Source organism: Chenopodium album, chromosome 17, assembly GCF_948465745.1.
Source record: "Chenopodium album chromosome 17, dcCheAlbu1.1, whole genome shotgun sequence".
Lineage (NCBI taxonomy): Eukaryota > Viridiplantae > Streptophyta > Magnoliopsida > Caryophyllales > Amaranthaceae > Chenopodium > Chenopodium album.
Window position 1 is genome coordinate 28,343,847 of NC_137850.1, and position 25,549 is coordinate 28,369,395.

At 34.7% G+C, this 25,549-nt stretch overlaps 1 protein-coding gene across 1 annotated transcript in view; it reads right to left on the reverse strand.

Moving 5' to 3' along the window:
- Nucleotides 1–376: 376 nt before the first annotated feature.
- Nucleotides 377–25,549, reverse strand: part of LOC145587741 (uncharacterized) — a 30,793-nt gene continuing 5,620 nt past the window's right edge. Inside the window, exons 3-19 of the mRNA XM_081644431.1 lie at nt 24,689–24,839; nt 20,493–20,561; nt 20,212–20,384; nt 19,673–19,810; nt 18,914–19,039; nt 15,694–15,792; nt 14,817–14,937; nt 12,885–12,948; nt 9,790–9,844; nt 9,570–9,694; nt 8,345–8,418; nt 8,212–8,261; nt 4,546–4,632; nt 3,343–3,393; nt 3,156–3,239; nt 1,163–1,213; nt 377–821 (exon numbers count right to left, since the gene is read on the reverse strand). Coding sequence (XP_081500557.1) covers nt 738–821; nt 1,163–1,213; nt 3,156–3,239; nt 3,343–3,393; nt 4,546–4,632; nt 8,212–8,261; nt 8,345–8,418; nt 9,570–9,694; nt 9,790–9,844; nt 12,885–12,948; nt 14,817–14,937; nt 15,694–15,792; nt 18,914–19,039; nt 19,673–19,810; nt 20,212–20,384; nt 20,493–20,561; nt 24,689–24,839 — 1,602 coding nt within the window. The 3' untranslated portion in view covers nt 377–737. The remainder of the gene's footprint in view (nt 822–1,162; nt 1,214–3,155; nt 3,240–3,342; nt 3,394–4,545; nt 4,633–8,211; nt 8,262–8,344; nt 8,419–9,569; nt 9,695–9,789; nt 9,845–12,884; nt 12,949–14,816; nt 14,938–15,693; nt 15,793–18,913; nt 19,040–19,672; nt 19,811–20,211; nt 20,385–20,492; nt 20,562–24,688; nt 24,840–25,549) is intronic.

Genomic DNA, 25,549 nt, shown 5'->3' on the forward strand with positions numbered 1-25,549 from the left:
ATGATAATCAACATCAATTTATTTGTCTAATTCGGGATAATCAAAAGGGTTTGAAAATAAAATACAAATTCTAAACATACATGCATTTTAAATAAACCTAAATGTTCTGTTTTATCTTCATATTTTTGTTTATATATAATGAATTTGAACTTATATTTTTGAAGACAGAGCATTAAAATTAAAATTTGGTGATATCATTACAAGCATTTGTTAAATATGAACATGTCACTATTTTCAAATGAACATTAACGTACAAAATTGAATGTTCATGTTCATTTTTTTTTATAATTTCATGATAAATTGATAATCATGTTTATTTTTAATTTAATAAAAATTCATTGCATGACAATGTGATAGTAATAACTTACAAGATTCCTGCTAATGTCCAAAATATAACTTGTATATCACTATTTTTGTTTTATATGTATACATAACATATATACCTGTTTGAATATTTATTGCCATAAATTGATACAAGAGATGAATTGCTTTTCAGTGTTTTCAAAAATTGATTATAAATCAACAACAAAATCGTAAGCCAAAAACTGGTCACTACTAGATGTGATCCCCAACATAAATGAAACAGGAACAGGTCAGGAACTTCGTCCTTACTCCTTAGGCTTAAAGCTCACTGCTCCTCACTCTGCTTCCGTTAAATGGCGCTTCCTACAGAATTTGCCCAACAACGTACAAGCGAAGTCTCATACCTCTACTAATTATTGCGTATCAATCAGTCTTTATTCCTTGGGCCTCTTGCTCATTGTTTTGCGTTTGTTTACGTCTAGATATTTTTTCCTTAACCGAATAGATTTGGGGGTAACCTGCACAACAAGTCAATAAACATTTGCATAAGACAACAGTCTAAAAAGTACTAGATCCAACACACAGATCTTGATATTTTTTAGTAGGATTTTAGTACTGAATTTGATTTTTTTGTTTTTTCAAATTTATATCCGCTCCAAAATATACTGGTTAAGTTCTCTAAAACCAAATTCAATCCAAAATTTTGTGGAATTTAGTCCTAAGTAGCAAGCTTTTGGAGAATATATGAGTATTATTTAATATGCTTCCAAATAATTATACAATATTTTGTGTTGCAAAAGAAAAATGGAAAGGAAGTTTAAAGATTTTCAATCATCATATCAGCTAAAATTCAGCTTACCTCTATCAATTCATCAGACTGAACATAACCGATTGCTTCTTCTAGAGATATCTGCAAGCAAAATCATAGAGCTGTTAACACTTACATTCAAACATTTGTGTGTGTGTGTGTGCGCGCGATTATTTTTGGGGGGAGGGTGTGTGTGTGTGTGTGTGTGTGAGCATATTTTTCCTTGTTTTATACCCAAGCCATTTTATACCACCTTCTGGTGCAAACCACATCAAGATTTCAAACAGTTCAAGTGAACAGCCAAAATTTTATATGAACATTCAGGGTGATAATTTCTATTCAAATTTAATACTTCGTATTTGATATATCTTAGTCTCTCAAATGTCAAAGACTTGCCTAAACATTCTAACTGTTAATGTGAACCACACTCTTATACATAGTATTTCAACTTTTGAAGTCCCACTTTTTTTTTTCTTCTCCTTTTTATTCTGCCGGAGATAAGGACAACGAGCTCGGATATCAACAAAACAGTAAAATATTTTCAGTAATATTCTCTGGTAGAAGCAAAATACCACCGACTTAACTAGAAACATGATTTAGGAGTTTGATTGCAGTCTTACATTAAATTCGTTGATAGTTCCTCAATAACAAGAGTAATATGTGAAATAATCTGCTGAAGGGTTTCACTTATTGTGATGCACCAGCTTCCCTCACCTTACCCAACTATGTGAATGACTTATGCGAGGCACAAAAACAAGGACAATTTGGAGATTGCAGCCTAAGTGGGCCCTTGTCAACAAATCATTAAAAAATGAGCCTTGGAAAGCAAGTGATTTAATACATGCAGGTAGGAGGAATATTGCGGCAGCTGTCTGTTTGGCCTAGCTAAAACAGTTTCTGTTTCTTAAAAATAGTTTTCTAGAAACGGTTTTTAGAGAAACACTTTTGAGAAATAAAATTGTTTGGCCACATAAATCTAGAACTCTAGAAGTGATTCGGAATAAGAGCACATGTTTGGCCCATTTTTGTTTATAACAGCTTTTACTTTTTAGGCTATTGTTTATTCTTTTTTTAATGCCCATTCACCAATCCCCTAAAAAATAAAATAAAAAAAAACGTCCATTCACCATTGAAGGAACCCATAACACCATTACCCTTTCAATCTCTCTCCTCTTTACCCTTTTCTCAACCATAACCTCAAACAATATTCCGCTATCGACAATCTTGATCTATTACAACACTGGACACATGCATGACCACCAAAAGGAGTTTGATCAAATATATGGCTTGTAGTTCAATTAAATTGCTTGTGGTTTAATCAAAGAGTGGTTTCTTTTGGTGAATGATAAAGACCGTAGATCTATTTATCTTCTCTTATGTTTAATTTGGTTTTGGGTTAGAGAGTCTCTGTGCCTTTGTGAATTTAGGTGAGTTTCTCTTATCACTAAAAGAAGTAATTGGGAATTTGGGAGTGTTTACACTTAAGGAAAAGATGAGCGAGGACATGGCTGGGTGATTGTTATTTGGGCAATTGATGATTTCATGAATTGCTTGAGGGTAATATTGACCCAATAAAAGTTTCATTAAATGAGCAAAACTGCTCCCCGATAATTTGTTTTGAGAAGCTCTAATTTGGAGCTTCTACTTCTAAGCCTCCTAGAAACTATTTTGAGTTTCTGAAGAAGTAGAAACATGGTGTTTGGCCTAGTTTTAGCTTTTGGATCCTAGAAACTCCCTTAGAAGCTTGGCCAAACACCCTCTCACTTGTATACACCTTTCATAATTTCATAGCATCAGTAATACAGGGATTATCACCTCCTTTTTCATTTACTAGCTTAACACAGAAAAATACCAACCAAATCAAAATGATTCCATAACACATCGATTTATGCTAAGAAAAAACCTATAGCCTTAAATGTATCATGTTGGTTAACAGATTTATTTATGCCAAGAGAAAAAGCAATATCACAATTTACTTCCAAACTTCATATTAGGGCGGAAATGATAAAGATTTAAAAGATGGGGTCAGTTTAGGATTACGTACAAGGCGAGGAGGTGACAGTTTCACATTTTCATCCTTCGAAGCAGCACGTATATTGTTTAGCTCCTTACACCGGGCAGGATTAACCTGTTACAAAGAAATCCCAACATCAGTTAAAAGTTAATGCAAATATAATGCAGATGGAGAGAGAGAGAGAATCGTAGGGGAAAAAAAAGTTAAATTCCCTTACATCAAGATCTGAATCACGGGAATGTTCACCAATGATCATGCCATCATATGTCTGCATTGAAAAATTTGACAACACAAATTAACAAGACCAATCGAGGCATGGAAGAAGCTCAAATGCAAACAAGAATAAACATTTCATCAGCGTGGAGAGGGGATACAAAAGCAAGATATTAATGGAAAAGATGAATCATGTTTTCCCAATGTGCATAATCTCAAATGGTTTAAATCAATGATGTGTCATTTGTCACTATCAAGGTAACGCAATAATTTCAAGTTGATAGCATATGAGATGAACCCAATATTCATACTTGGATTTGAAGGATTGTATCCCATGTCAATTCAATCTGACACAAGACTGCAACCATATAAATAGGCCACACAATGTGTTGGAAATTCAATGAGTTCAAATTCACATCCCAACGAGAGATAAACCACAATCTTCCCGCATGAAAAGAATACCAATATTTTCAACTATTTTTAAATGGGAGCGTATTACAACTTGTTTGGTAAAGGGCTAAACCGCTAAACTTATTCGTTGACCACATGCACATGCACCAGCTGGGCCAGGTTCATGGCAAGGCACGTGCTGTGGGTCTGTTTATTTTTAGGAATCCGTCTTATTTATTAACTCGCTGATTTCAAGATAATTATTTTGCCATTATTAGCTTAATTAAGTAGCCATTTCAGAGTTCGTTGATTCTTGCCCATTTCACTCCCGACTTTCCTCTCCCAATTTATTTCCTTCCATAACTATTGCTCAATCAGTGCCTCTTTATTTAGGGGGTTAACCTACAATCAAGGAAATTAAAGTAGAACATTAGTGGTATGTGCTCACAAATGGGCTTCAAATAAGCCTTTTAACAATCAACAAGCAAGTCAGCCGAAAATGTGTGTATATTACATTAAATCTCACGTGGAAAGACCTTCCAAAATATGATCCATTTATGTGTGTCCCAGTGTCTGAAATAATCATCCTTGATGTATCATACGCTTGGATATGTACCCACACCCGACACTCATACCCGTGTTTGAGTAACAGCAATAGACTAAAAAACTAAAACTGGTGGTATCTCTATACCCTCACTTCCAGATGGCAAGCAAACAAGTCAATTATTTTTGTTTATATTTGCAAAAATATTTCAAGCAAAATACAGTAATATAGAGGACCAATAATCTTTTTTCATAAAAGAGACAGAACTATAACCTCCATCCCAGGAGTAACAAAGAGGATCCCACGTGCTTCCAAACCCATCAGTGAATGAGCTGTAATAGCTCCGTATCCCATGGACACCTGTGCAATAGAGTAAAATACAATCAGGATCAAGATATGTAATACTTTTTAACCTTCAAATCACAAGAACCATTATCATCTAGAAAGTGCCCCCAACAAAAGTGTGACTTCCTAATTTCATTCATTTAAGGGAGTGGCTGGGATTTTTGTAACAAGATTTTTTTTTTTCTTTTTTTTTTTTTATATAATTATTTATTAAATTTTTGTAAAAAATAATTAATAAAAAATAAATCCTAATTAATTTTTTTTTAAAAAAAGACCAACCACATAATGACATGTGGCACAATTTACCAAAACAACCAAGTCATGACTCATTTTAAGAAGATACTATATAAAGGACGACTTAATTTTAGTTAATCAAAAAGTTAGACTTATTTTGAGCTAATTGGACAAAGGTTGGCTTATTTTTGACAAATTTTCCTAAATTATATTAGAATTTTCCAAATGTGGACACACTTCTTTGATTTCCCTCTAATAATTGTAGGCAAAATATCAATTATACCCTTAGTACCTAGTTTGAATGATTAAAAATCCTAATTCTCATGCCCAAAGGCCAAATCACAATAGTTCCCAAACTTATACGCCCACATCACCCAAATATATACTATGTGTTTTGGGTAAAATTACCCTGTCTACGTGGACCAATCAGAGAGGACCACGTGTCAAGCCTAGGTAGGTCCATTTGAGCCAATTGCCAGCTGACACGTGTCAACCTCAGATGCTTCCTGAATTGCGGCCTTCAAGACCCAATTCCCAAGAACGCCGCAAAACGGCGCAGCCCACCAAATCTAGGTCAAATGACCTAGAACGGGCACGTTCACCAATGACCCTATAAATAGGGAGATATTCCTCAAATTTGGGAGACATTCAATCATTTATTACACCTACCCTACATTTTCTCACATCAGAGAAACACCTGATCTCGGAATCCGAGAAGATCTCATTTTCTTTTCCGCACCTTCTCCTACCCATATTCAAGTACTAACTTGACCGTCGGAGGCGGAACTCCAAACACCCGGAGTCTCCGTTGTTTTGGCGCAGTCGGATCAGTCCTCGAGCTGTAACTCTCCCGAGAGACAAAAACACCCAAAACACTATGTAATTCCTCAAATTGATGATGTGGATTGCTAAATACCACCAAAACAATAATGATGAAGGGACAAAATTACCCTTACCCATTCCCCCACTTTGCTTTCTCTCTCCTAAGTCCATCAAGCCTCAAACTCAACCATCAATTACCACAAAAGCAACCATCAACACCACCACAGCCACAACCATCACCGCCCACAACCACCACCACCCACTGCCCCATCACCGCCCACAACCACCAAGAGGGCAAGAGGTACGAGATTTTTTTTTTGTTGCCAAACCACCAACAACAACTCTCTCAACAGCCATCGGAAAAACAACGAGCCACCAAAAAATCGGAGGTGACGGTACATTACCTCCGATCGTCGCCGTTGTTACCCATCCACCTCCGACATTCTACCACCGTTTGTGCAGTCATTGTTGTGTAATTGTGTTGTTGGTGGTTGGGAAGTGGTGATTGTGGCCCTTATGGGTACTGAGAGAGAAAAAAAGAAAAGAGGAAGAGGAAGATGGGTAGGGGGTATAGTAAGGGGTATTGATGTCCATTCACGTCAATTGTCAGCGGTTTTGATTAAGTGTTGGCGGTGTTTAACACCCCCCTTGATAATACCTAATCTAATCGCCTAATTCCGTAAACCCCTAAATTGCTTTAAGAGCCCTAAACTGCTAGAAAGATTTAAGAACTCTAATTACCCAGATTAAGAATCTCAATTCCCCAAATTTAAATACACTAAATCACTAATTCCATTAATTCAAAATTTATAATCTCCAATTCCCCCAATTTATAGTTTAGATATTCATAATTGCAAATCAATGAAAGTTGGAGCTTTGTTAGTTAATCGTTGCTTTAAATTACCAAGAAATTAAAGTTGTACGAGGATGAAATAAAAAAATTGAGGTAAATAAAAAATAAAGTGGGCATCACAAACAAAAAAGAAATTAGAGAATGGAATCCGTTTTTCATAGTGCTACTCCAACATTTTAGGTTTTTAGGGTGCTTTTTTAAAAATGTAAATTTAGAAGATAGTTGTTTCCAAAAGTGAGTATTAAGAAGGTAGTTTCAACAAAAAATTTCTTTCACAAACTTCATGCTATGCAAAAATATCTTTTGTGATGTTTGGTAGGAACACCTGAATTTGGATTGGAGCATATTGGAAACCACTTATTAATTTTAAAGCCTCAAAAACCATTGCAGAGCTTTGCAGCACTCCAATTTTGTATGAAATCTCCTCGCCCCTCTTATGGAGTTATGGTGCGTTTAAAGTTCATTTCACAATAATAATGATTCAAGATTTTCAGTGCCTATTTAGTAGGTGTTAATAGATGGTGGCAATAGTAATGAATGAATACGTAATTTTTAAAGGAAGTCTCATGCTAATGTCAATAGTAATGTTTGTCCATTCCAATACCTATAAAGCATCTAGTTTTCATATATTTCCATTCAAATTACGGAAGGAAAATTAAGTTTAACAATGTGCATTAATGAATCAAATCTGAATTCGTGTGTTCAAACTTGAGGACATACTAGTCTTAGTCACTTTATAGCTAACACCAATCAATTTCTTAAACTCCCCAATTCTGATTTTATTAAAGATATATGTGTCCCTAAATAGGCATTACAAGCTGAAAGTACATGAAACAACTAGGCTAAGAAAACCCAAAAGATAAGAGCTCAATTCATAAGACTCCCTAACTAAACAGCTCCATCTCTACAACAATCTGAATAGTTAAAGAATCCTAATAAGCTTGAAACAAGAAAACCCCACTCTAGTAAATGGTAAAAACATGTAAGCAAACATCGAGATAAAATAACTATGCAAATAATAACTACTACTGCGCCCTCCATCATTTTGTAGAGTTCCTCAACCACATTAATTGATTAATTTGGGATGTCAATTATTTATCTACTTTTTGTCTTCAAATTAGAACAGCATTAAGTAATGCCAAGTCGCATTACACTACACTCTTTCAAAAATCATATACACAAGCCATTGCAATTAGTTTACCGTAACCAACAAAAACTTAAAACTTTATGTCCTTCGCACATATAGACCGGCTAGTATCAAAACTTATTTTGGAAATTGTGAAAAAGCTTCTTTAACAAGGTAATGTAGCAAAGAAATACTTCCTCCGTTTCTATTTACCTAACTCATAGTCTTTGGCACAATCTTTAAAGAGAGGGGAGAGAAATTGTAGTTGGTGACCCTTGGTGCAAATGAATGACATGACTTACTTTATTACCCCCAAAAGTTGTCTCTACATACACTTTATGAGGGTAATTTAGAAATTATGTCAACCAATGGCATACCAAATATAGTATGGGTCAAGTAATATGAAATTTTTATTTTAGGAATGTTAGTCAAGTAAAGAGACACGGAGAAAGTATATTTTAGCTTACAACAAAATTGAACAGAGTAATCTGCAAATGTAATCCCCAAGGTAACTACTGCTGCTAAGATTCTATAAAACAGTGATTGAAGAATAACTTACCAATACTCCTTTCCTAACATTCCCTAACGGACCTCGATGCTTACCATAAGCTGTCAAAAATGCACATATATACGTCAAAAGAATCTAGTATTTACAGCAAACAGGAATATAGAAGAGAGTTAGCAAGACGTACACTGGAATGCCCTGTGCATGAATCCAGTTCCTCGTGTGACACTGAAGAACACACTTCTATAACCAACCAATCCCCTGAAACATTACCATATAATTAAGATTATCTGCACAGTAAAAAAGTGAAAAGTCGAGCAACAATCATGTCAAAAAAAGAAATCTCACATCATAATAAAGAATAATTTAGATTCCTACTTTGTTTCTGTGAAAGTGAACATTGCAATGGTTGATTAGATACATAAATTGTCCGTGCACAAGATAAATGTACCGTCAAACACTAGTACAAAGGAAAATTTAAAATTCAACTACTGCTACCTACTACACATATTAATTGCTAAATTGTCAGAATTCTCTTCTTCTACACATCAAAGAAGAGATTTAAGCACAGCTAAACCACAAACAGAATTATCTAGAAAACATAGATGAATTTGTAATCACAGCTAGATACAAAATGATGTAAATGTATATACTTTCTCATTATCCGGAAAACATAGATGAATTTCTAAGATTTTCTGTCTTTAATTACTAGGCTTTTTAACAGTGAGGAACATCTAACCGTGTGATAAGCATATGAAATGAAACCCCATCACATAAAGGACTGAGAAGTCTTGTAAGGAAATTCAGTGGGAAATGAATGTCATAACACTGTACATCATTCAACAGCAACCCTATAATACACAAGTATAAACTTGAAATATGGACACATGCAGACAAAAAGATTAATGATTAATAGCACAAAAACAGATACTAATCTCTAGGATACACTAATGGTTAAAGTGGTGTTTAGCCGTATAGAACATACAATTTTGCTATATGCCAGTAGTTTGTGATGACGGCTGATTCTACTATTAATTCTTCTAACCCCAATACTACCACTTCTAGGTAATTTGTTCAAATCTTGCCCCCATTGTCTTGAAATGATAGATATCAGTAGCCTTTGTCAAGTCCAATAATTCCCCATAATGACAAAGCAGCTTAATTGTGAGTTTTAGCTGTCCCCATTGCCAGATAAAAGGGGCATATAAAAATTCAGTGATGACTGCAGTCCATGAAAGCAATTTGTAACAAGGCATTGGAATAGAGTTCTAAACATTTAGGACATATTTTGTTAAACACCCCCCCCCCCCCCCCCGCGCGCGGCCCAACACCCAAATAAAACATAAAGGCTGATTCCCAACGTCCAGGAACTATTTAACAGATAATTAAGAAAAAAATCGTAAAACACCAACCTTGATGGACATATCATTGACAATCTAGTCCTCCCAGCATGACCAGGCACAGGTCCCATGTCAACAACTTCACCTCGCCTATGAGATAGAGCTTCCATGACCAAACCCACATGCTCTTCGTTGACCTGGAATAAGAATATAATATGTATCCATAAGACAACCATTTTTCTCAGGAAGACTGTCTCTTGGTGCATTCCCTCAAGACAACAATAGTAATTACCTCTATAGTTACTTCCTCCAATGGTTCAAGTTTTTCACCCTTTTCAATTTTATACCTGATTCAGCAGACAAAGTAGTTGGTTACCAATCTACCATGTAGTAACAAGGGAAAAGAGTTACCATTGCATCATATGGTATATTATAAATAATTTATCATCAATAACCTATAACAGAAATAAGGTAAAATTCCAACCACAGACAGAAAAAGAAAAAATAGTTGAGAGACAAGAAGATATGGGGTCAAAATCATCATTAATCCTACTTAATCACACTGATAATAGGAATACATATTTTCTTAAACCAGTGAATCCATACCATACTAAGATAGTATTTAATTGTACAATCTATCCATCAATCAATCTTCCCTGCATACAAAATGATTTTTTTAGGAAAAACAATCATAGATTATAATTCTCATTCCAAACAGAATATCATCTTAAGTTCTAAAAAAAAGAGGTTAAATGTGAATGACGTCCTTTCTTTTTCCATTTTTAACTCTCAATAACTCAATACATGAAATTAAAGATTATTGGTTATCCCGTTGTGGTTTAGACATCCTACCCTTCCTCTAATTTGTTAGAGTGGAGACTCATTAGGTGAGACTGGGAGCATTTTGGTAGTATCTTGTATGCAAATGAAAAAAAAAAAAAAAAAAAAAAAAAAAAAAAAAAAAAAAACTACCTTTGATAGGATGTTTGCGGATGTCACTTTTCCTTTACCTGAATTCTTTAGTATAGAAAATTTTAGAGAAGGTACTGGGGCAGAAAGTTTTGTACAACTAGAAACCATATCTCTGTAAGAGGTTGAGGGGGTGGGGGGCAACTATTGGTGACGACTGGGAGCCTAGCAGTAGGCCTAGAAAAAAACCTGTTCAAAAGAGAAGAAAATTTAAGGGCCTGGAACATTACAACCTGTAAATGCAGCTACTTCTAGGTCTTCACTAACCCTACAGGATGTGCTGCGGATGTTACTCCAAGTCAGCCACCACTTCTGCTTCCTCTGCAAATGGCGCTGGCTGGAGGATGGTAACAAGAAGAAATAAATGCAAGAAGATAGACAATTCTGCGGTGAGTAATGCACATTCTTTATTGTCAACTGTGGATCCTATACTCGAAAAAGTGATATATGGCAGTGACGGTGATTACTACTAGAAGCAGCCCCACAAGGCTGCAGAGATCAAGAAATCTCTGCACTATCGTGCATGAAATGTGGTAGCGACAATAGATACATAGAAGTACCAAATTAAAGAAAAAAATTGGTAGATAGTGAAAATGGTGAGATAATTATGAATAGCCATGAAGATTGCAGAAACCGATTTAAATACTTTATCAGTTCATGAGCATTTTATACATTGCCCAGCTAATGTACTATGGTTTATAGACGGCATACTGTTGAGCATAGGAAAATAGGCAAGGAAGGCTTTGGGGTTGCAGGATTCACCATGGCTGCAATTCGGGGATCTAAATGTTGTTCTAAATATTGACATATTGAATGGTGAAGTAGTTACCTTTTATGAAACTAGGGATTTAAAAAAAAAAATCTTCAAGAAGCAGATTTAAAAAGAAAATGCTTTAGGTGAGGTTGCAGCTTATGGAAACCAAGATAAATGATGGGTCAATCTTTGTTTAAAAGAAGAATCTAGATACTAATACTATAACATAGGTCAATGTTGACAGGTGGCAGCTAATCATGCAATATTTTCCTGCCCAAGTGTGTCCATTTCCTTCTAGAGAGAGAGAGGGGAAACAATTGAGAAACAAGATTAGCAATCACCTCCTTCATGATTAAAGCCATTGATGTATCCTTGACAACATTTCTCTATCTCCCTCCTTCCTCTCTTTCTCTGTCCTTGATTTATGGCATTGTCTGACTTGTGTTTTAAGTAACAAATGGAGGATCTGACCTGGATTTTGTACCCGCGCCAATGTCGGGTCATGTCAGCACAGGTATGTGAGCCATTTTACCAAGCCATTCCAAATCAATGATGTGGATTTGAGTTGCACAAAGTGCATTATGACTAATGTAATATTATAATTTTATTTTCGATCATTACTTGCAAGACATATAGCAATTGAAAAGACAATATTATAAGTAATATTAAATGATAATTCTCAAGAGTGTATATTTACATTGAATTTCAGGGAAAAAAGACCTCTTTTGCATTATTTTCATTTAATACCATCCTATTGCAGCAAATTTAACACTACACTATCATCAACATTTGCTACTAATTTGTACATCATCACATTTGATACTAGTTTATAAAGGTCACTTGCACTTCCTCTGTTTTACTAAAATTGCAACACTTGTAATGAGCAATCTATTTAATGCAAGAGGATAGAGAGTGCTAAAAGTTAAAAGTAATAGTATTATTTTTTAAGGAAGATAGAGAGAAGAGGAGAGGGAAAGATTGAATCAAGAATGAAGAAAGTAGGTGAGAAAAGCTGTAAAAGTTGTCAAAAAAGGAAGTGCTGCAATTAGTTTGAAACAACTCAAATAAGCAAGTGTTGTAATTTTAGTGAAACGGAGGAAGTAGTATATTAATGGTTTTAAAATTTTAATTCTTTGGTGACAAGTTATTAGCTAATTATGACAAGTTATTAGCTAATTAAAATACGGCTAAATGGTTCAAAACTATCAATCCACCCAAAAAACGTTACTCGATATGGTTTAAAATATAGGGGTTATTATAATTAAATTGGCCATCTACATAAATCTAAAAAAGCATGACTTTGAATTGAATTCATGTGCAATATGATAGCCAATGTAACTTTATTCAAAGTATCCCAATGAAATAAATTCATTCCATTCCACAATTTCCTTTTCATTTACTATAGAATTATAGATCCATATACTAAGAAAAATGAAGTAATGTAAGTGGATTAATCTAAAAATAATGAAGCACCTATGACCAATGTAGAAATATGTTCCTACTATGAACAATTTTCATAGGTTTTTCAGTTAAATCTGATCACGCGGGAATTAATCTAGTAGAACAAAATAGGTAGCTTACAACATATACCGTCATTTTCTAGAAATTAAATCATCATTCACAAAAAAAAAAAAAAAAAAAAAAAAAAAAAAAAAAAAACTCACATGACTCTAGGTGGTGAGACAGATAGCTCAAATCCTTCACGCCTCATATTCTCTATTAAGATTCCTGTATTGGAGACACAGATAGAAAAAGTCAGTAAAACTCCAGTAGAAGACAAATCTCACATATTTCCATGACCTAACATTACAACAATTTACACTACTATAAATAGGTACAATAAGTTTATGATGTAATATTTCCTGATTTTGAAAGTTTGGTATGTTAGTAATAAATAACAATTACAAGATTAATTAATATTTTCTGCTTTTGATATGGAGGATTTTTTCAAATCATCTCCTTTAGTCCATGGTTCCATAAGGTATAGATGATTTGCTGATGAAAGAGAAGTCAAAATTTAACAATGAAAGCTTCATCATAATACCAATCAATCAATCAATCAATCAATCAAAGCCTTAATCCCAAAAGTGGGGTCGGCTAACATGAACCAAATTTGATTATTCCGTGTAGTCATCAACATAAATCTTTCTCCTCCATCCCTTACGATCCAAAACTTCATCCTCACGTAAATCCATGCACTTCATATCCTTCCTCACTCCTTCCAACCAAGTCATCTTTGGTCTCCCTCTTCCTCGTTTAATCCCTCCATGGTCCCACTCTTCCACTCTTCGCACCGGTGCACCCTCGGGTCTCCGTCTTACATGTCCAAACCAACGCAGACGATTTTCCCTTAATTTATCTACAATGCCCGCCACACCTACTTTCTTGCGAATAACCTCATTTCTGATTCTATCTCTTAAAGTGTTTCCACACATCCACCTTAACATGCGCATTTCCGTAACCTCCATCTTTTTAATATGCTCTTTCTTAGAAGCCCAACATTCTGTACCATAGAGCAACACTGGTCTTATGGCAGTCCTGTAGAATTTTCCCTTCAACTTTAAGGGAATGCTGCGGTCGCATAGCACTCCCGTGGCCGCTCTCCATTTAAGCCACCCTGACTTAATCCTGTGGGTCACGTCTTGATCAATGTCACCATTCTTCTGGATGATCGACCCTAGGTACTTAAAACATTCACTCATGGTCAAATCCTTTCCATCCAAACTCACCACTTCATTGCTTGTCCCCCTCTGAGTGCCAAAACGACATACCAAATATTCATCATAATACCAAAAGAAGAGAAATTCCGAAACTATTGAAGCTATTATCTATGAAATCAAAGTAATTTGACAAAAGAAACCAAAAATAATTACAAGATGAAAATCGTGAATTCCCATGGAAGAAAGAGAGAATATAAAAGGGTAGAGGAGAAGAGAGAAGAGTGAGACTGGTGGCTAGGCTGAAGTGTTACTCGGGTAATTGTTACCCTAGGGGAGAGGGTGGTTTAGGGTAATGTATTACTCTCATATGGAAAGGAAAAAGTTACAATTTAGCCTCTATCTAGGCCTATAATTCCAACCCATAACTTTTACTCCTCATTCCACCCAATCCAGGAACACCCTAAGGTAGTTTACTTAATTAGTACTAATATAAGTAATTTTGTGCAAGGAACAATTTTTTTACAGTATGGCGACAATAACAAAAATAAATAAATAAAAAATGGTGGTGAATCTGATGATTGAAAGAAGAAAAAAAATAATCCAAACATATTTAGGTAAGGATAAAATCAAATAAAAATTAGATCAGATAAGCAATTCTAAATATGGCCTAAAAAAAAACCCAACTGAAAGCTGAAACTTTTTGGCCAAGTCTCCCAACAAAATGAATTGCTTGTTTGGGCCCAAATAAGAAATAATAGAATCAAGAGACATAGCGAATAAAATATTAGAAAACTTATCTAGAAAAGGATCTACAAACTGGGATCAAAAGTAGTTTCGAGATGTGCAAATTGTGTAGAAACATTCAGCAAATTGTAAAGTCAACTACTAGACAGAAACGAATTGAAATAAAACACACAGAACAACACGTGTACTAACCCAGTTGGAGCTCTCCCCTTCCCTGTACTTCAAATGACTCTGATAAAGTAGGGATTACATTGATCGCAAGATTGGTTTCTGCCTCGGCCATTAACCGATCACCAATTTTTCCACCAGTCAACTACACGAAATACAAAAGTAAGTGAGTTAATATCCAAGCAAACTATTAGATCACCAAGCACAAAAAATTAGTTTGGAGCACCAACGAAATATGCATTGTATATTTGTATAAGGGAGTATATGATAATTCCACGATTTATGGTGGTAAATACAACTCCATCAAATGAAAAGTAGAATTACGAGTGACGAATATATTCCATTAAAATAGAATTCCATTAGAATTGAGATTTTTTTTTTTTTTGGAAAAAAAAAAACTAAGTTAACATAAACCTACTCCTATTCAAGGTGAGCTACCCACTACCCCAACCAATCACCAGTGAGTACCAGGGGCCTGGTTTTTTGTCTGATCCGCGCCAATTTGCTAAAAGAAGGAAAAAATGAAGATTTGAAAATCTTATATGATAGTTTGACATAATAAACTCCAACCCCCCCCCCCCCCCGGCACACACACACACTGCCCCACCCAGAGCACAAAGAGAAAAGATGAATTTTGAACTTAAATCTGGTATTCACTTGTAATAAAGGAGACATGCACAATGGTAAATCACCACAAAAGTTGGTAGTTAAAAACACAATTAGGCCAGCAGTGTTCATTTTTCACATAGAACCTACAGAAAATCAGATAATTAACATGATCCAATTTTTTCGAAAATAGTAGATTCGTAATTCACGCTTGTGAGATAATATGGTTAGTGTAAGGGTTACAACAGAGCACATGCAAGTTGAATACTGCAAAATGATATAAAAAAATACTTACATGAGTTCCATCTTTGCCAGCCAGTGGAGAGTCATTCACACCAAAAGTCATTGAAATGGTTGGAGGATCTAACTCGACAGTAGGAAGTGCATCCAATACCTAATATTAAAATTTTAAACAAAAATTACTCAAAGCAGTATATGATTTACAAAATTTCAAAGCACATGATTGTTATTCATTTACAATCAATAACGGTAACACACACAAATGGACACAAATAAAATTATAAATATGAAAAGAACAAAAAAAAATAGAGGGTGAAACTCAAAAAACTAAGCTAATAAAAAAATAAAATAAATAAAAAAAAAAAAAAAGCCAGGGTAGATCTATTATCAAAGTACTGGGGTCAAATGACCCCACTTGATTGTGGGTAAAGCCTTTTTCAAACTTATAAAACAGTAAAAAAAAAAACATATTTAGGCCATAAAATTGACAGCACTTGACATTTGACATAGGAGAATGTATTGGCACACTTTGCCTTTGATAAAAGGTTCAATCTGCAACTTTCGACACTAACGCCTAAGTTATATGCCTCTATGCATTTACTATACCACTTCTAATAGTGTAATAACTATTTTTTAAATTAGTTGTCAAAATCTGTTAAAAAAATTACCCCACCAGCCCACCCCCAAAAACGGTAAATCACAAATAACAGCTCACACTCTTTCAGGCAGCGGAGCATACAACAAGACTATTTATAAATCCTATTTCCATAAATTCTTTATCTCTTTTGGTCTTTCTGTCATTTGGATGCCATGGTAATCCCTAATAAACAAACAGCAGCACACAATGACTGATAAATTAACAAAGCAAGAGTATTAATAATAGATTAGCTACTTATAATGTACAAATTAATATAAATATAACAAGGATCTATACATTGGAAAAAACTGTTAGTATAGAATAATTTCTCCCATTATAACTAACGAAATTAAAAGTTCTCAACAATGGAATAAAAAACAAAATATGTTGAAGCATTTAAGTAACCAAAGGCAATTAATGAAATATCACATCTGAAGGATATGATAGGAAATGAACTAGCAAACCATACACGTAAATTAGGGAACAAAAGCATTGAGAGAGCTCGTAGCCTTGTGGCTAATTTCATCATTGATTTCCAGCTAAATCCGACAGTGACAGAATTGCAGATGGTGGAGGAAATCCGGCTACTTCTGTTGGTGGAGGAAATGCAACTGCCTCTTACTGTGGAGAAACTTTTGCTACTTACAGCAAGTGTTGCAACATTGACCAAGGTGGAGGAAAGTACTTAAATACTGAGCACCACTAAAGTTCCACTTCATTCTAGAAGAGCAACTCCAAGGCAGTCAAATGACAAACAGTATAACAGCCACAGCTTTCCCCTTCTTTTAAGAGTTGACAAGACATTGTAAATATTTCTAGCTTATGTTTTGGAAGTTTCTAATTTTCCAAGTCAAGAGTATCCCTTCTAATAGGGCCTTCTTCATATACAATTTTTCAAGTTCACTAAATTTGAGAATTGATGCAGAACATTTCAATTGCTTTCACTTTGAGGCCATCTGGAGAAAAGCAAAGAACACTTGCCTTGTCAACAAATTTAACTGCCTTCATTGGTGTTAACACTATATCCTGTTTCTTTCCCACCTCAGCCTACAATAACCATCCTATGTCCATCAGGAATTTCAACTAACATATATTTAGAATAAACTCTTCCCAACTTAAATTCCATTGCTATAACAACTGTTGTCCAGTTGAGCTAAAAGGCTGTAATGTGAATATTGCACCTTCAATATTCTAGGTTTGATTTACCCTTATTTCTTTACATGTTTCTAGTGTTGTCTTTAACCCATTAATCTTTAACACATCTAAAGCAAATTCAAATCTTTTTGGGCCCAACTGAACCCAATTACATTGTGATAAAATAGTATATTGGGATGTCTTGCTGCTTTTTAAAACAGGGTGAAAACCCTTAAGATGGTATAAACAAGTGTCCACCATCCAGTAATGGCCCTGCGGTTCACTAGAATCTATCTAGAAATGGCATCTAATGCTTATCATCTAGCCATTGACCCCTTAGTATATAGCCTTCCTGTGACAATTCTTATTACTTTTCAGCCATGACAACCAAACAGAAAAGGTTGGACAAGAGCATTCCCAATAGCAGTGCGTTCAATCTATTTTAGATTGTCCCAAAATATAGGCATTAAATGTCCCAAGCATAGCCTTCTGATTTTCAAAATTTCTTGATCTAGTCCCTTATTCATTGAAACCAATTCTAAATGTCATATAGCTTTAAAGACTAGAGGTCGAAATTAAAAATCTCACCAATACTCAATCATTATCCCCTAATATAATGCCAAGCTATAGTAGGATCTTGGATCTATGTGCACAACAAAATGAATAAAATGAAATTGTATGTCAAAAGACACAATCACTAATGTTGATTAACAGTAAGATAATAGATAGAAGCTACCATCTATAAATATCACTCAGGTAATTTTCGGAACAGGCACACTGAATATGATACGTATCCAATCAAGCAATACATGGTTTACATAAAACTTAAACAATTAACAGATCAACAGTAAAAACCTAGAAATCAACCAGAATTATTTGTTTTAGGTGTAGCAAATAATGAAAGAAATGCTCAACACTATGTAATGTATCGAGCTGGCCCAGCACCACAGCCAACTATCCGGGTCTGTTAGGAGGAGGAAACAGTCACAAATGGACAGGAAACAAGGCAATCAGCAGCAGCCAATGGTGGGGGGGGGGGGGGGGGGTGGGGGGCAGAACATCTCACCCGAAGAGGACAAAACTAATCAATAGAGCACTATGAGGGGAGGATCTTGGGACTGATTGTTGCAGCAGCAGAGCAAGACATATTAACTTAACATAAGGGTAGTTTTGTATTGGTGATGCTTCATATATAAGCTTAGCAATAAAACAATAGTTGTCCATGTGACTTGTGCGAATGCTATGAAGTGAGAGTTGTAGCCTCAAGCCACTTTTGGAGAGTTATTGCTTCAAGCTATATTCTTTGTAACAGTTATCTTTGAATATCAATCAAATATACAAGCTTTCACCTTAACCCATCTTCTATAAAATTTGTATTACAGTCTGATTTTCCTAGTCTATAACACACAAGAGATTGACCAAGAACATAATTGTCAAGCGTGAGAAAACTGAGGAATAGTATGAAAAAACTTTATTATGAACAAAACAACAGAAACTAACAGACCTCTGTATTAGCAACAGTATGCCCTATTGAAGGAGTTGCCAAACCTGCCATACAAATAATATCACCAGCTCCAGCACTGTCAACAGAAAACATGCTAGTACCCTTCTTTTTAATCAATTTGACAACCTACAAAAAAACATTGAACCCATGTTAAACTAAATTACTAATGAACCGTATATCCAATCTAATTGACAGAATTAGAAATATTTTGAAAAGCATAAAGCTTATTTTGTTTGAACTACTTTTAAGTGTCAAATTTTTGGTTGTCAAGTATTAGAAGTGTATAGACCAACATACTTGGTTAGAAATCTTTGCCTTTATAGTGAACTGAAGTTAATTAACCAATGAAGGATTTTTTCATCTTGTATCCTGTAGCTTAATTATTATTACAGGACTTAGGGCATGTTCTCTTCAGCTTAATTTTAGTTCAGTTCATTTCGGTTCAGTTCCAAATATCCTTCTCTCATAAACAATTCATTTCAGCTCTATTCAGTTCACTTCAATTCAATTCAATTCAGCTCCAATCAGTTCAGTTGTTTACAGTACAGGCCCTTAGTAACATGCACTAAATCACAATAACATAATTATAGGCACCAGTAAGATAAGTAGTTTTTATTTCTTGATTAGAACATATTCACCAAAAATAAGGCGACGAGGACATTAGTGAATGTGGTATGCAAAAAAAAAAAAAAAAAAAAAAAAAAAAAAAAAAAAAAAAAAGGCCAAAATCTTAAAGGCCTGACAGATCTAGGAACTGACCTTTCCTTCCTCAATCTTTTGAACTCCTGTATCAGTGGCACGCAGTCCATGCACTTTGTCACCAACACGAAGTACACCAGAAGAGATGCGACCAGTCAATATTCTTCCAACAAAGGAGTCTTTTTCCATCATGGAGACCTAAAATGAATGTATAAAAATCTTTTTTCAAGGTTTAAAGCTAACACCAAACAAATAAACTAAATGATAGTGCATCAAGTACACAAATAACAATCCATCCCAAAGGACTACGGCCCTGACAATGGTGGCTTGGAAGCTTTATGAGCACTCACTTTTAGAAGACTTTTAATGTTGATTTTCTTCTTTTCAAATTTTCATTTCCTTGTTCTATAGCCTTTTAGGTTTTCTTAAATTAAGATAAGATTAAAATTGCAGCATTGAAAAAAAGAGGTAGTTTAACCCTTCTTTCTTCTTCAATCCACTAGGCCCTCCCTCCCTCCCTCTCTCTCTGAATACATGAGATGCACATGCACAAATCACAATCCAAGAAAGTTTCTAGTAATGCATATTCAAATACAAACCAGCATCTGGAAAGGAGCATCAAGATTCGCTGCTGGTGGAGTAACATGTCTGACTATGGTATCAAGCAAATCCGACATATTCTTAGCTTCTTCAGCGGGGCTCTTGGTGTACTCTGATGATGCCCATCCTTCTTTTGCAGAAGCATAGAGAACAGGAAAATCCAACTGTTCCTCTACAAGAGCATTAAAAATTATGTCATGCACTATTAATTTGCAGAGATGGCATAAATCATAAATAAAGTAGCATTCATCAAGCAGCCATTCTCATTTAGATTACAAACCTGTAGCACCAAGATTTGCAAATAGATCAAACACCAGGCTTTCCACTTCACTACATCTCTCTTCAGATACTGCATAAGCATCATTTAAGCACAAAGATTAACAAATGACCACTGAATGCTTCACATATACAAATGAAAATAAAAACACACTTATATGAAAAGTCTAGTACTGAACAGAACCCCTCAATTAAAATACAAACAAAACTAATAAGTTAAACAAGCTACACATATAGCAAATAGCTAGCTACACCTATATAAAGTATGGACAATAAGAAGTCATCTGCCCCCTGAGTCAAGATTAATAGCCCAATCTTGTCCAATCAATATAAATATGAGGCCCATGTCCTGAGCTTTCTGGTATATATCAAGTAGTTTTGATGCTAGGTCTTACCATTTGACCCAGCCATACCCGTGTTGATACAACCTGACCAAAGTGCAGACACAAAATATGGGTCAACCCTGAAAGGGAGTATATGGACTCTACACTTCCTAACCCTAGATCTAAATTTGGAGTTGAGATCCACATGAACAACAATCAAAGCAATAGGGCTTTTCTTTTCTCCTCTCTATCCTTTATATATATATATATATATATATATATATATATATATATATATATATATATATATATATATATATATATATATATATATATATATATATATATATATATATATATATATATATATATATATAATAATTAAAGATAATTTTGCTTGTCACCAAGTATTATTAGTATTTCTTTTAGGAAAAAAAAAATCATAAATCGTACATATAATCATATATTCATATGTCTTCAAGTAGTAAATGAAGCCAAACAGAGAGATGGATCCCAACTTGGCTTAGGCAAAGATGAGTTGTTTCTAGATAATCTAGAGTTGACAAGGAGGTGTAGGAGAATTAAAGGAGAAATCAATGGTGCAGGTGGAGTTGTCAAAATCTGACCCAACCAGCAAAGACCTATATCTGACACGTACCCAAACAATGGAGGCTTATAACCCAAACCAAACCCGGTATGATATCAATCAACCAATTTCACTCAAACCAATTTTAACATGGCACACTTGTTAATGACCTCATCCATAATAAACAGTAACCCAACGATATCTGACCCATTGTTAACCTGACTCAGTGACTCGTCATTGACCTAACTCGAAACTAATATAAGAGCAAAAGCCAACGATAAAGTGAAACTAAATTTAACCTTTAGTAGTTGACCTTTAACTTGTTTACATTGTTAATAATATTATCAGTACATATTATTAATATTGGTTTTAATTTTGGTTCTAACAACATATTGCTACAAATTTGACCTGACAATGATATGATTGGATTCAAAGTTGACCTGACTTATTGATCCCAGCCAAACTAGACCCCGTAGAATGACCCTATCTGATACTGATGTAATAATTATGAACAGACCTGACTCAAATTTAAGTTTACCAGCCATAAGCCCCAAACCCAACAGACCTGGAAACTATATTGACCTGATCCAAATATGACCTGAATTGACAGTTATATGTGCAGGAATAAATCATGGTGGAATATGGACGTAAAAACTATGTTACATGGACTCGGGAACGAGTGTTGGACACGGACTCATGTTCAAGTGTCCGATCCGGCAAGTTCCAAAATTTTAGGACACGGGGACTCCCTAGGACACAGCTACGGGGACATGGCAATACGTCACTTAAATTTATATAAATAAATAATACATTACAAAAGCTTTAAGTTTTTCATTACGTCCACTCCAATTTTTTTTATCTTAATCCTTTCCTCGATAAATTATCCTAATAAATGGCAATCTTCTTCCCTTTATCAATGGTGGTCTTCGAACAAGATGTGTTTTTCTTTCATATTTCTCTTCTTTTTTCCTCTCCACTCTTAATGGAAGTGTCCGAATTCACAGTGAAGGGTCGGACACGTGTCCGTGTCATGTCTTGTCGACACGGACACTTCACGATTTTAGCCGTGTCCAATTAACATAGCGAAAAGCACCAATCAAGAAAAAAAAGAGAGAATGATATTTGGCCTTGGGTAATTGTAGGAATGTGTAAACATTGCAAAATAAAAGGATGCTAAAGTTAAGGAAAAAGAGGCGGTGCTTCACAAAGGAAATGGAATGGAAAGGTTTATACCAAATTGGATTCAAATGAGGGGAAAAAGTTTATTCATAGGATGGAAAAAAGAAGACACCCGATGAACAAGGACCATTACATGGTGGAGTGTTTACACATTATGATCAAAGGATTTTGGTCCAGGAAGAAGACATCAAGAAGAGGAGGATGGGATTTTCAGTTAGTTGTTCAATGGATGTCAAGGGGGTGTCACATGGGACATCTCTATAAATGGGAAGAATTAATTAGGATTATAAGTATCAGAAAGTGGAGGTAGCGAAGGCAATACTAGAGAATTAAACCAAGGAAAGCAATTTGTCTATAAGATATTCCTATTAAGGTTCGGAGGTGTTTTGAAAAAGTTGGCACGAGATAGTTAATGAGCTTATTAAATTTTGAAGGGCAAACTGGATCCCAAAAAATTGGAGAAAAAGAACCTTGGTATTGATTAGTAATAACAAAGAAAAGCTTATGAGTCATACTATGAAATTGTGGGAGAGAGTAATAAAGCATTAATCAAGGAAATGTACTAGTATTTCAAAAAACCAATTTAAGGCAAATGATAGAGTACTAGGCACGAAAGAAGGATTTGGAGCAAGATTATTTATATGGTGCCAAGAGAAGTACATTAGTGGAAGTATTTGATAAGGTAATTTATGGAGCACTAGGCAAGAAAGAAGGATTTGGAGCAAGAATCTTTATATGGTGCATTGGTGCCAAGAAAAGTACATTAGTGGGAAGTGGCTAAGAAAAGCACTACTAAAAATTATGTTGAATTAATTAAGGATATGTACCAATATGTGCAAACAAATGTGACGACATTTGACAACAAAGGATTTTTAAATTGTCACACGTCAACATTAAGCCTCTTTTAGTTTCTTTTACATTACAGCAATTTCGGACAAAACAACAAAGTCTATGAAATAATAGTCTATCCAAAATGAAACCATGGTGTATGCTTTTTACATGACGACATTTGAACTACTGATAGACAAGAACGTACGGAAAAATGCTAAATTAGAGAAATGGAGAAGGTTTAGAATAGTCACGGTAAAACGTAGTACATGGAGATATGAAACATGATGTGAAGATTGTGAACCATGAAATCAATTACGAGTGGAGCAAATGGAGAACTACAACAGGGATACTGTGTGACAACAGCATACCTTTGGTATCAAAGGAGTGCAATTAAAGTTGTGCTTGGGACTAGCAAAGATGCGATGTGTGGAAACATCTAAAGTGTGGGAACATCTAAAGGATAGAATAAGAAATGACTATACAGGAGAAAAGTTGGGAGTTGCAAATGTTGAAAGTAAATAAGGAGGAATCAATTACACTGATTTGGGTACTTGAAACTAAGATAGGAAGAAGAGTCGGTAAGAAAATAATATTAGTGAGATCATGAGTCTTGAAGTCAAGAGAGACCTAAAATGACATGAACGGAAAGAGTTATGTATGATTATCCCTCTAAGCCACATTTTACCTAAAACTTTGTCTCGAAATAAGTCTTATTTCATCATCATCTATATCTTTATTCAATTTTAACCAATCAAACTACTTTCGTATTTTTCTTATCCAACTTTTATCAGTCAAACTTCACTGTCTTGTTTTTTACATTCACCTTTAATCTACCAAACCCCACTATCTTATTTTCATATTCATCATCCTTAAAACATGTGCATTAGGCAAATTGGTTTATAGGAGCACATAACACTCCAAAGAGGGGAATGAAGGGTGAAGATTATAGCTCATGATCATTGGTGGTTCATGTAGCTACCCATCATTGGGATTAAAGCTTTGATAATGTTATTGTCACCCATGTCTCCAACTTCATGTTTGAATTTTTGATAGCCTTTGGGTACTTCACTTTAGAATATTTTATGTCGACTCTCGAATTCAAACCCAAGTCACCAAGCCCTATAGTAACTTATAACCAACTTTAATATTATTTCTTCAGGAGGAGGAACCTTTATTAATTTTCTAATATTATAGTGAGCCCTCCCATCTTGGCTTATCATACTATAAAGAGAAAATATATGATACCCCTCAATCCATGAGAAATTTTTTTACAATACTCACCTGAAGGTTTATCCACCTTGTTCAATAGTAGTATAGGACGCAACCCATATTTCAACGCCTTTGCCAAAACAAACTTTGTTTGAGCAAGTGGTCCCTCACCAGCATCTACAACTAAAATTGCACCTTCAACCATGCCAACAACTCGCTCAACCTATCCACCAAAAAGGGATTATATAAGTTGTTCGTAATTATATACATTATACAAAATGTATGGCTAAGGGAAAAAAAACACATAAAGAAGTGATGTCAAGCATGATATTTGATAATTAAAGGTTGGTGAGATACTGAGATCCTTATGTAGATAAGATATACCCACTTTGTTCCATGTATTTAAATTTTAACTGCATATAAAATCCATCGTCCAAATACAATTAAACTTTAATTAAGGGGGTAAAAAAAGTAAACAAAAGGCATACCATATCACTTAAAGTCTCCAATTAGAGGGGGGGGGGGATCAATATTTCATGATGCGTAATAAAACGAATTCGCATGATGCAACCTATGGTAAATCTGGTACATTTAGCACAAAATACTTACATAAGTTTTCTATGTGAATTACCTATACCATTTCAAAGGAGCTTTTCTCATTTGGCAAATTAACTAGCAACCCTATCAATTCTGTTAATGAGGATCTATGAAATTCAACTCGTCTAATGTTATACAAAGTTGATAAATGCCCATTGTCAACTTTAAGGAAAAGAAATATTAGCACGATACAAAGGGCACAAGTTGGAGGTATTCTTACAAGCTTACAATCTTGCTAACAACACAGAGTAACTAAGAAAATGCATATTTAATAAATAAAAAAAATAAAAATAAAAAAGGTAATACCACTAGTTTACAATTAACCAATAGTATATT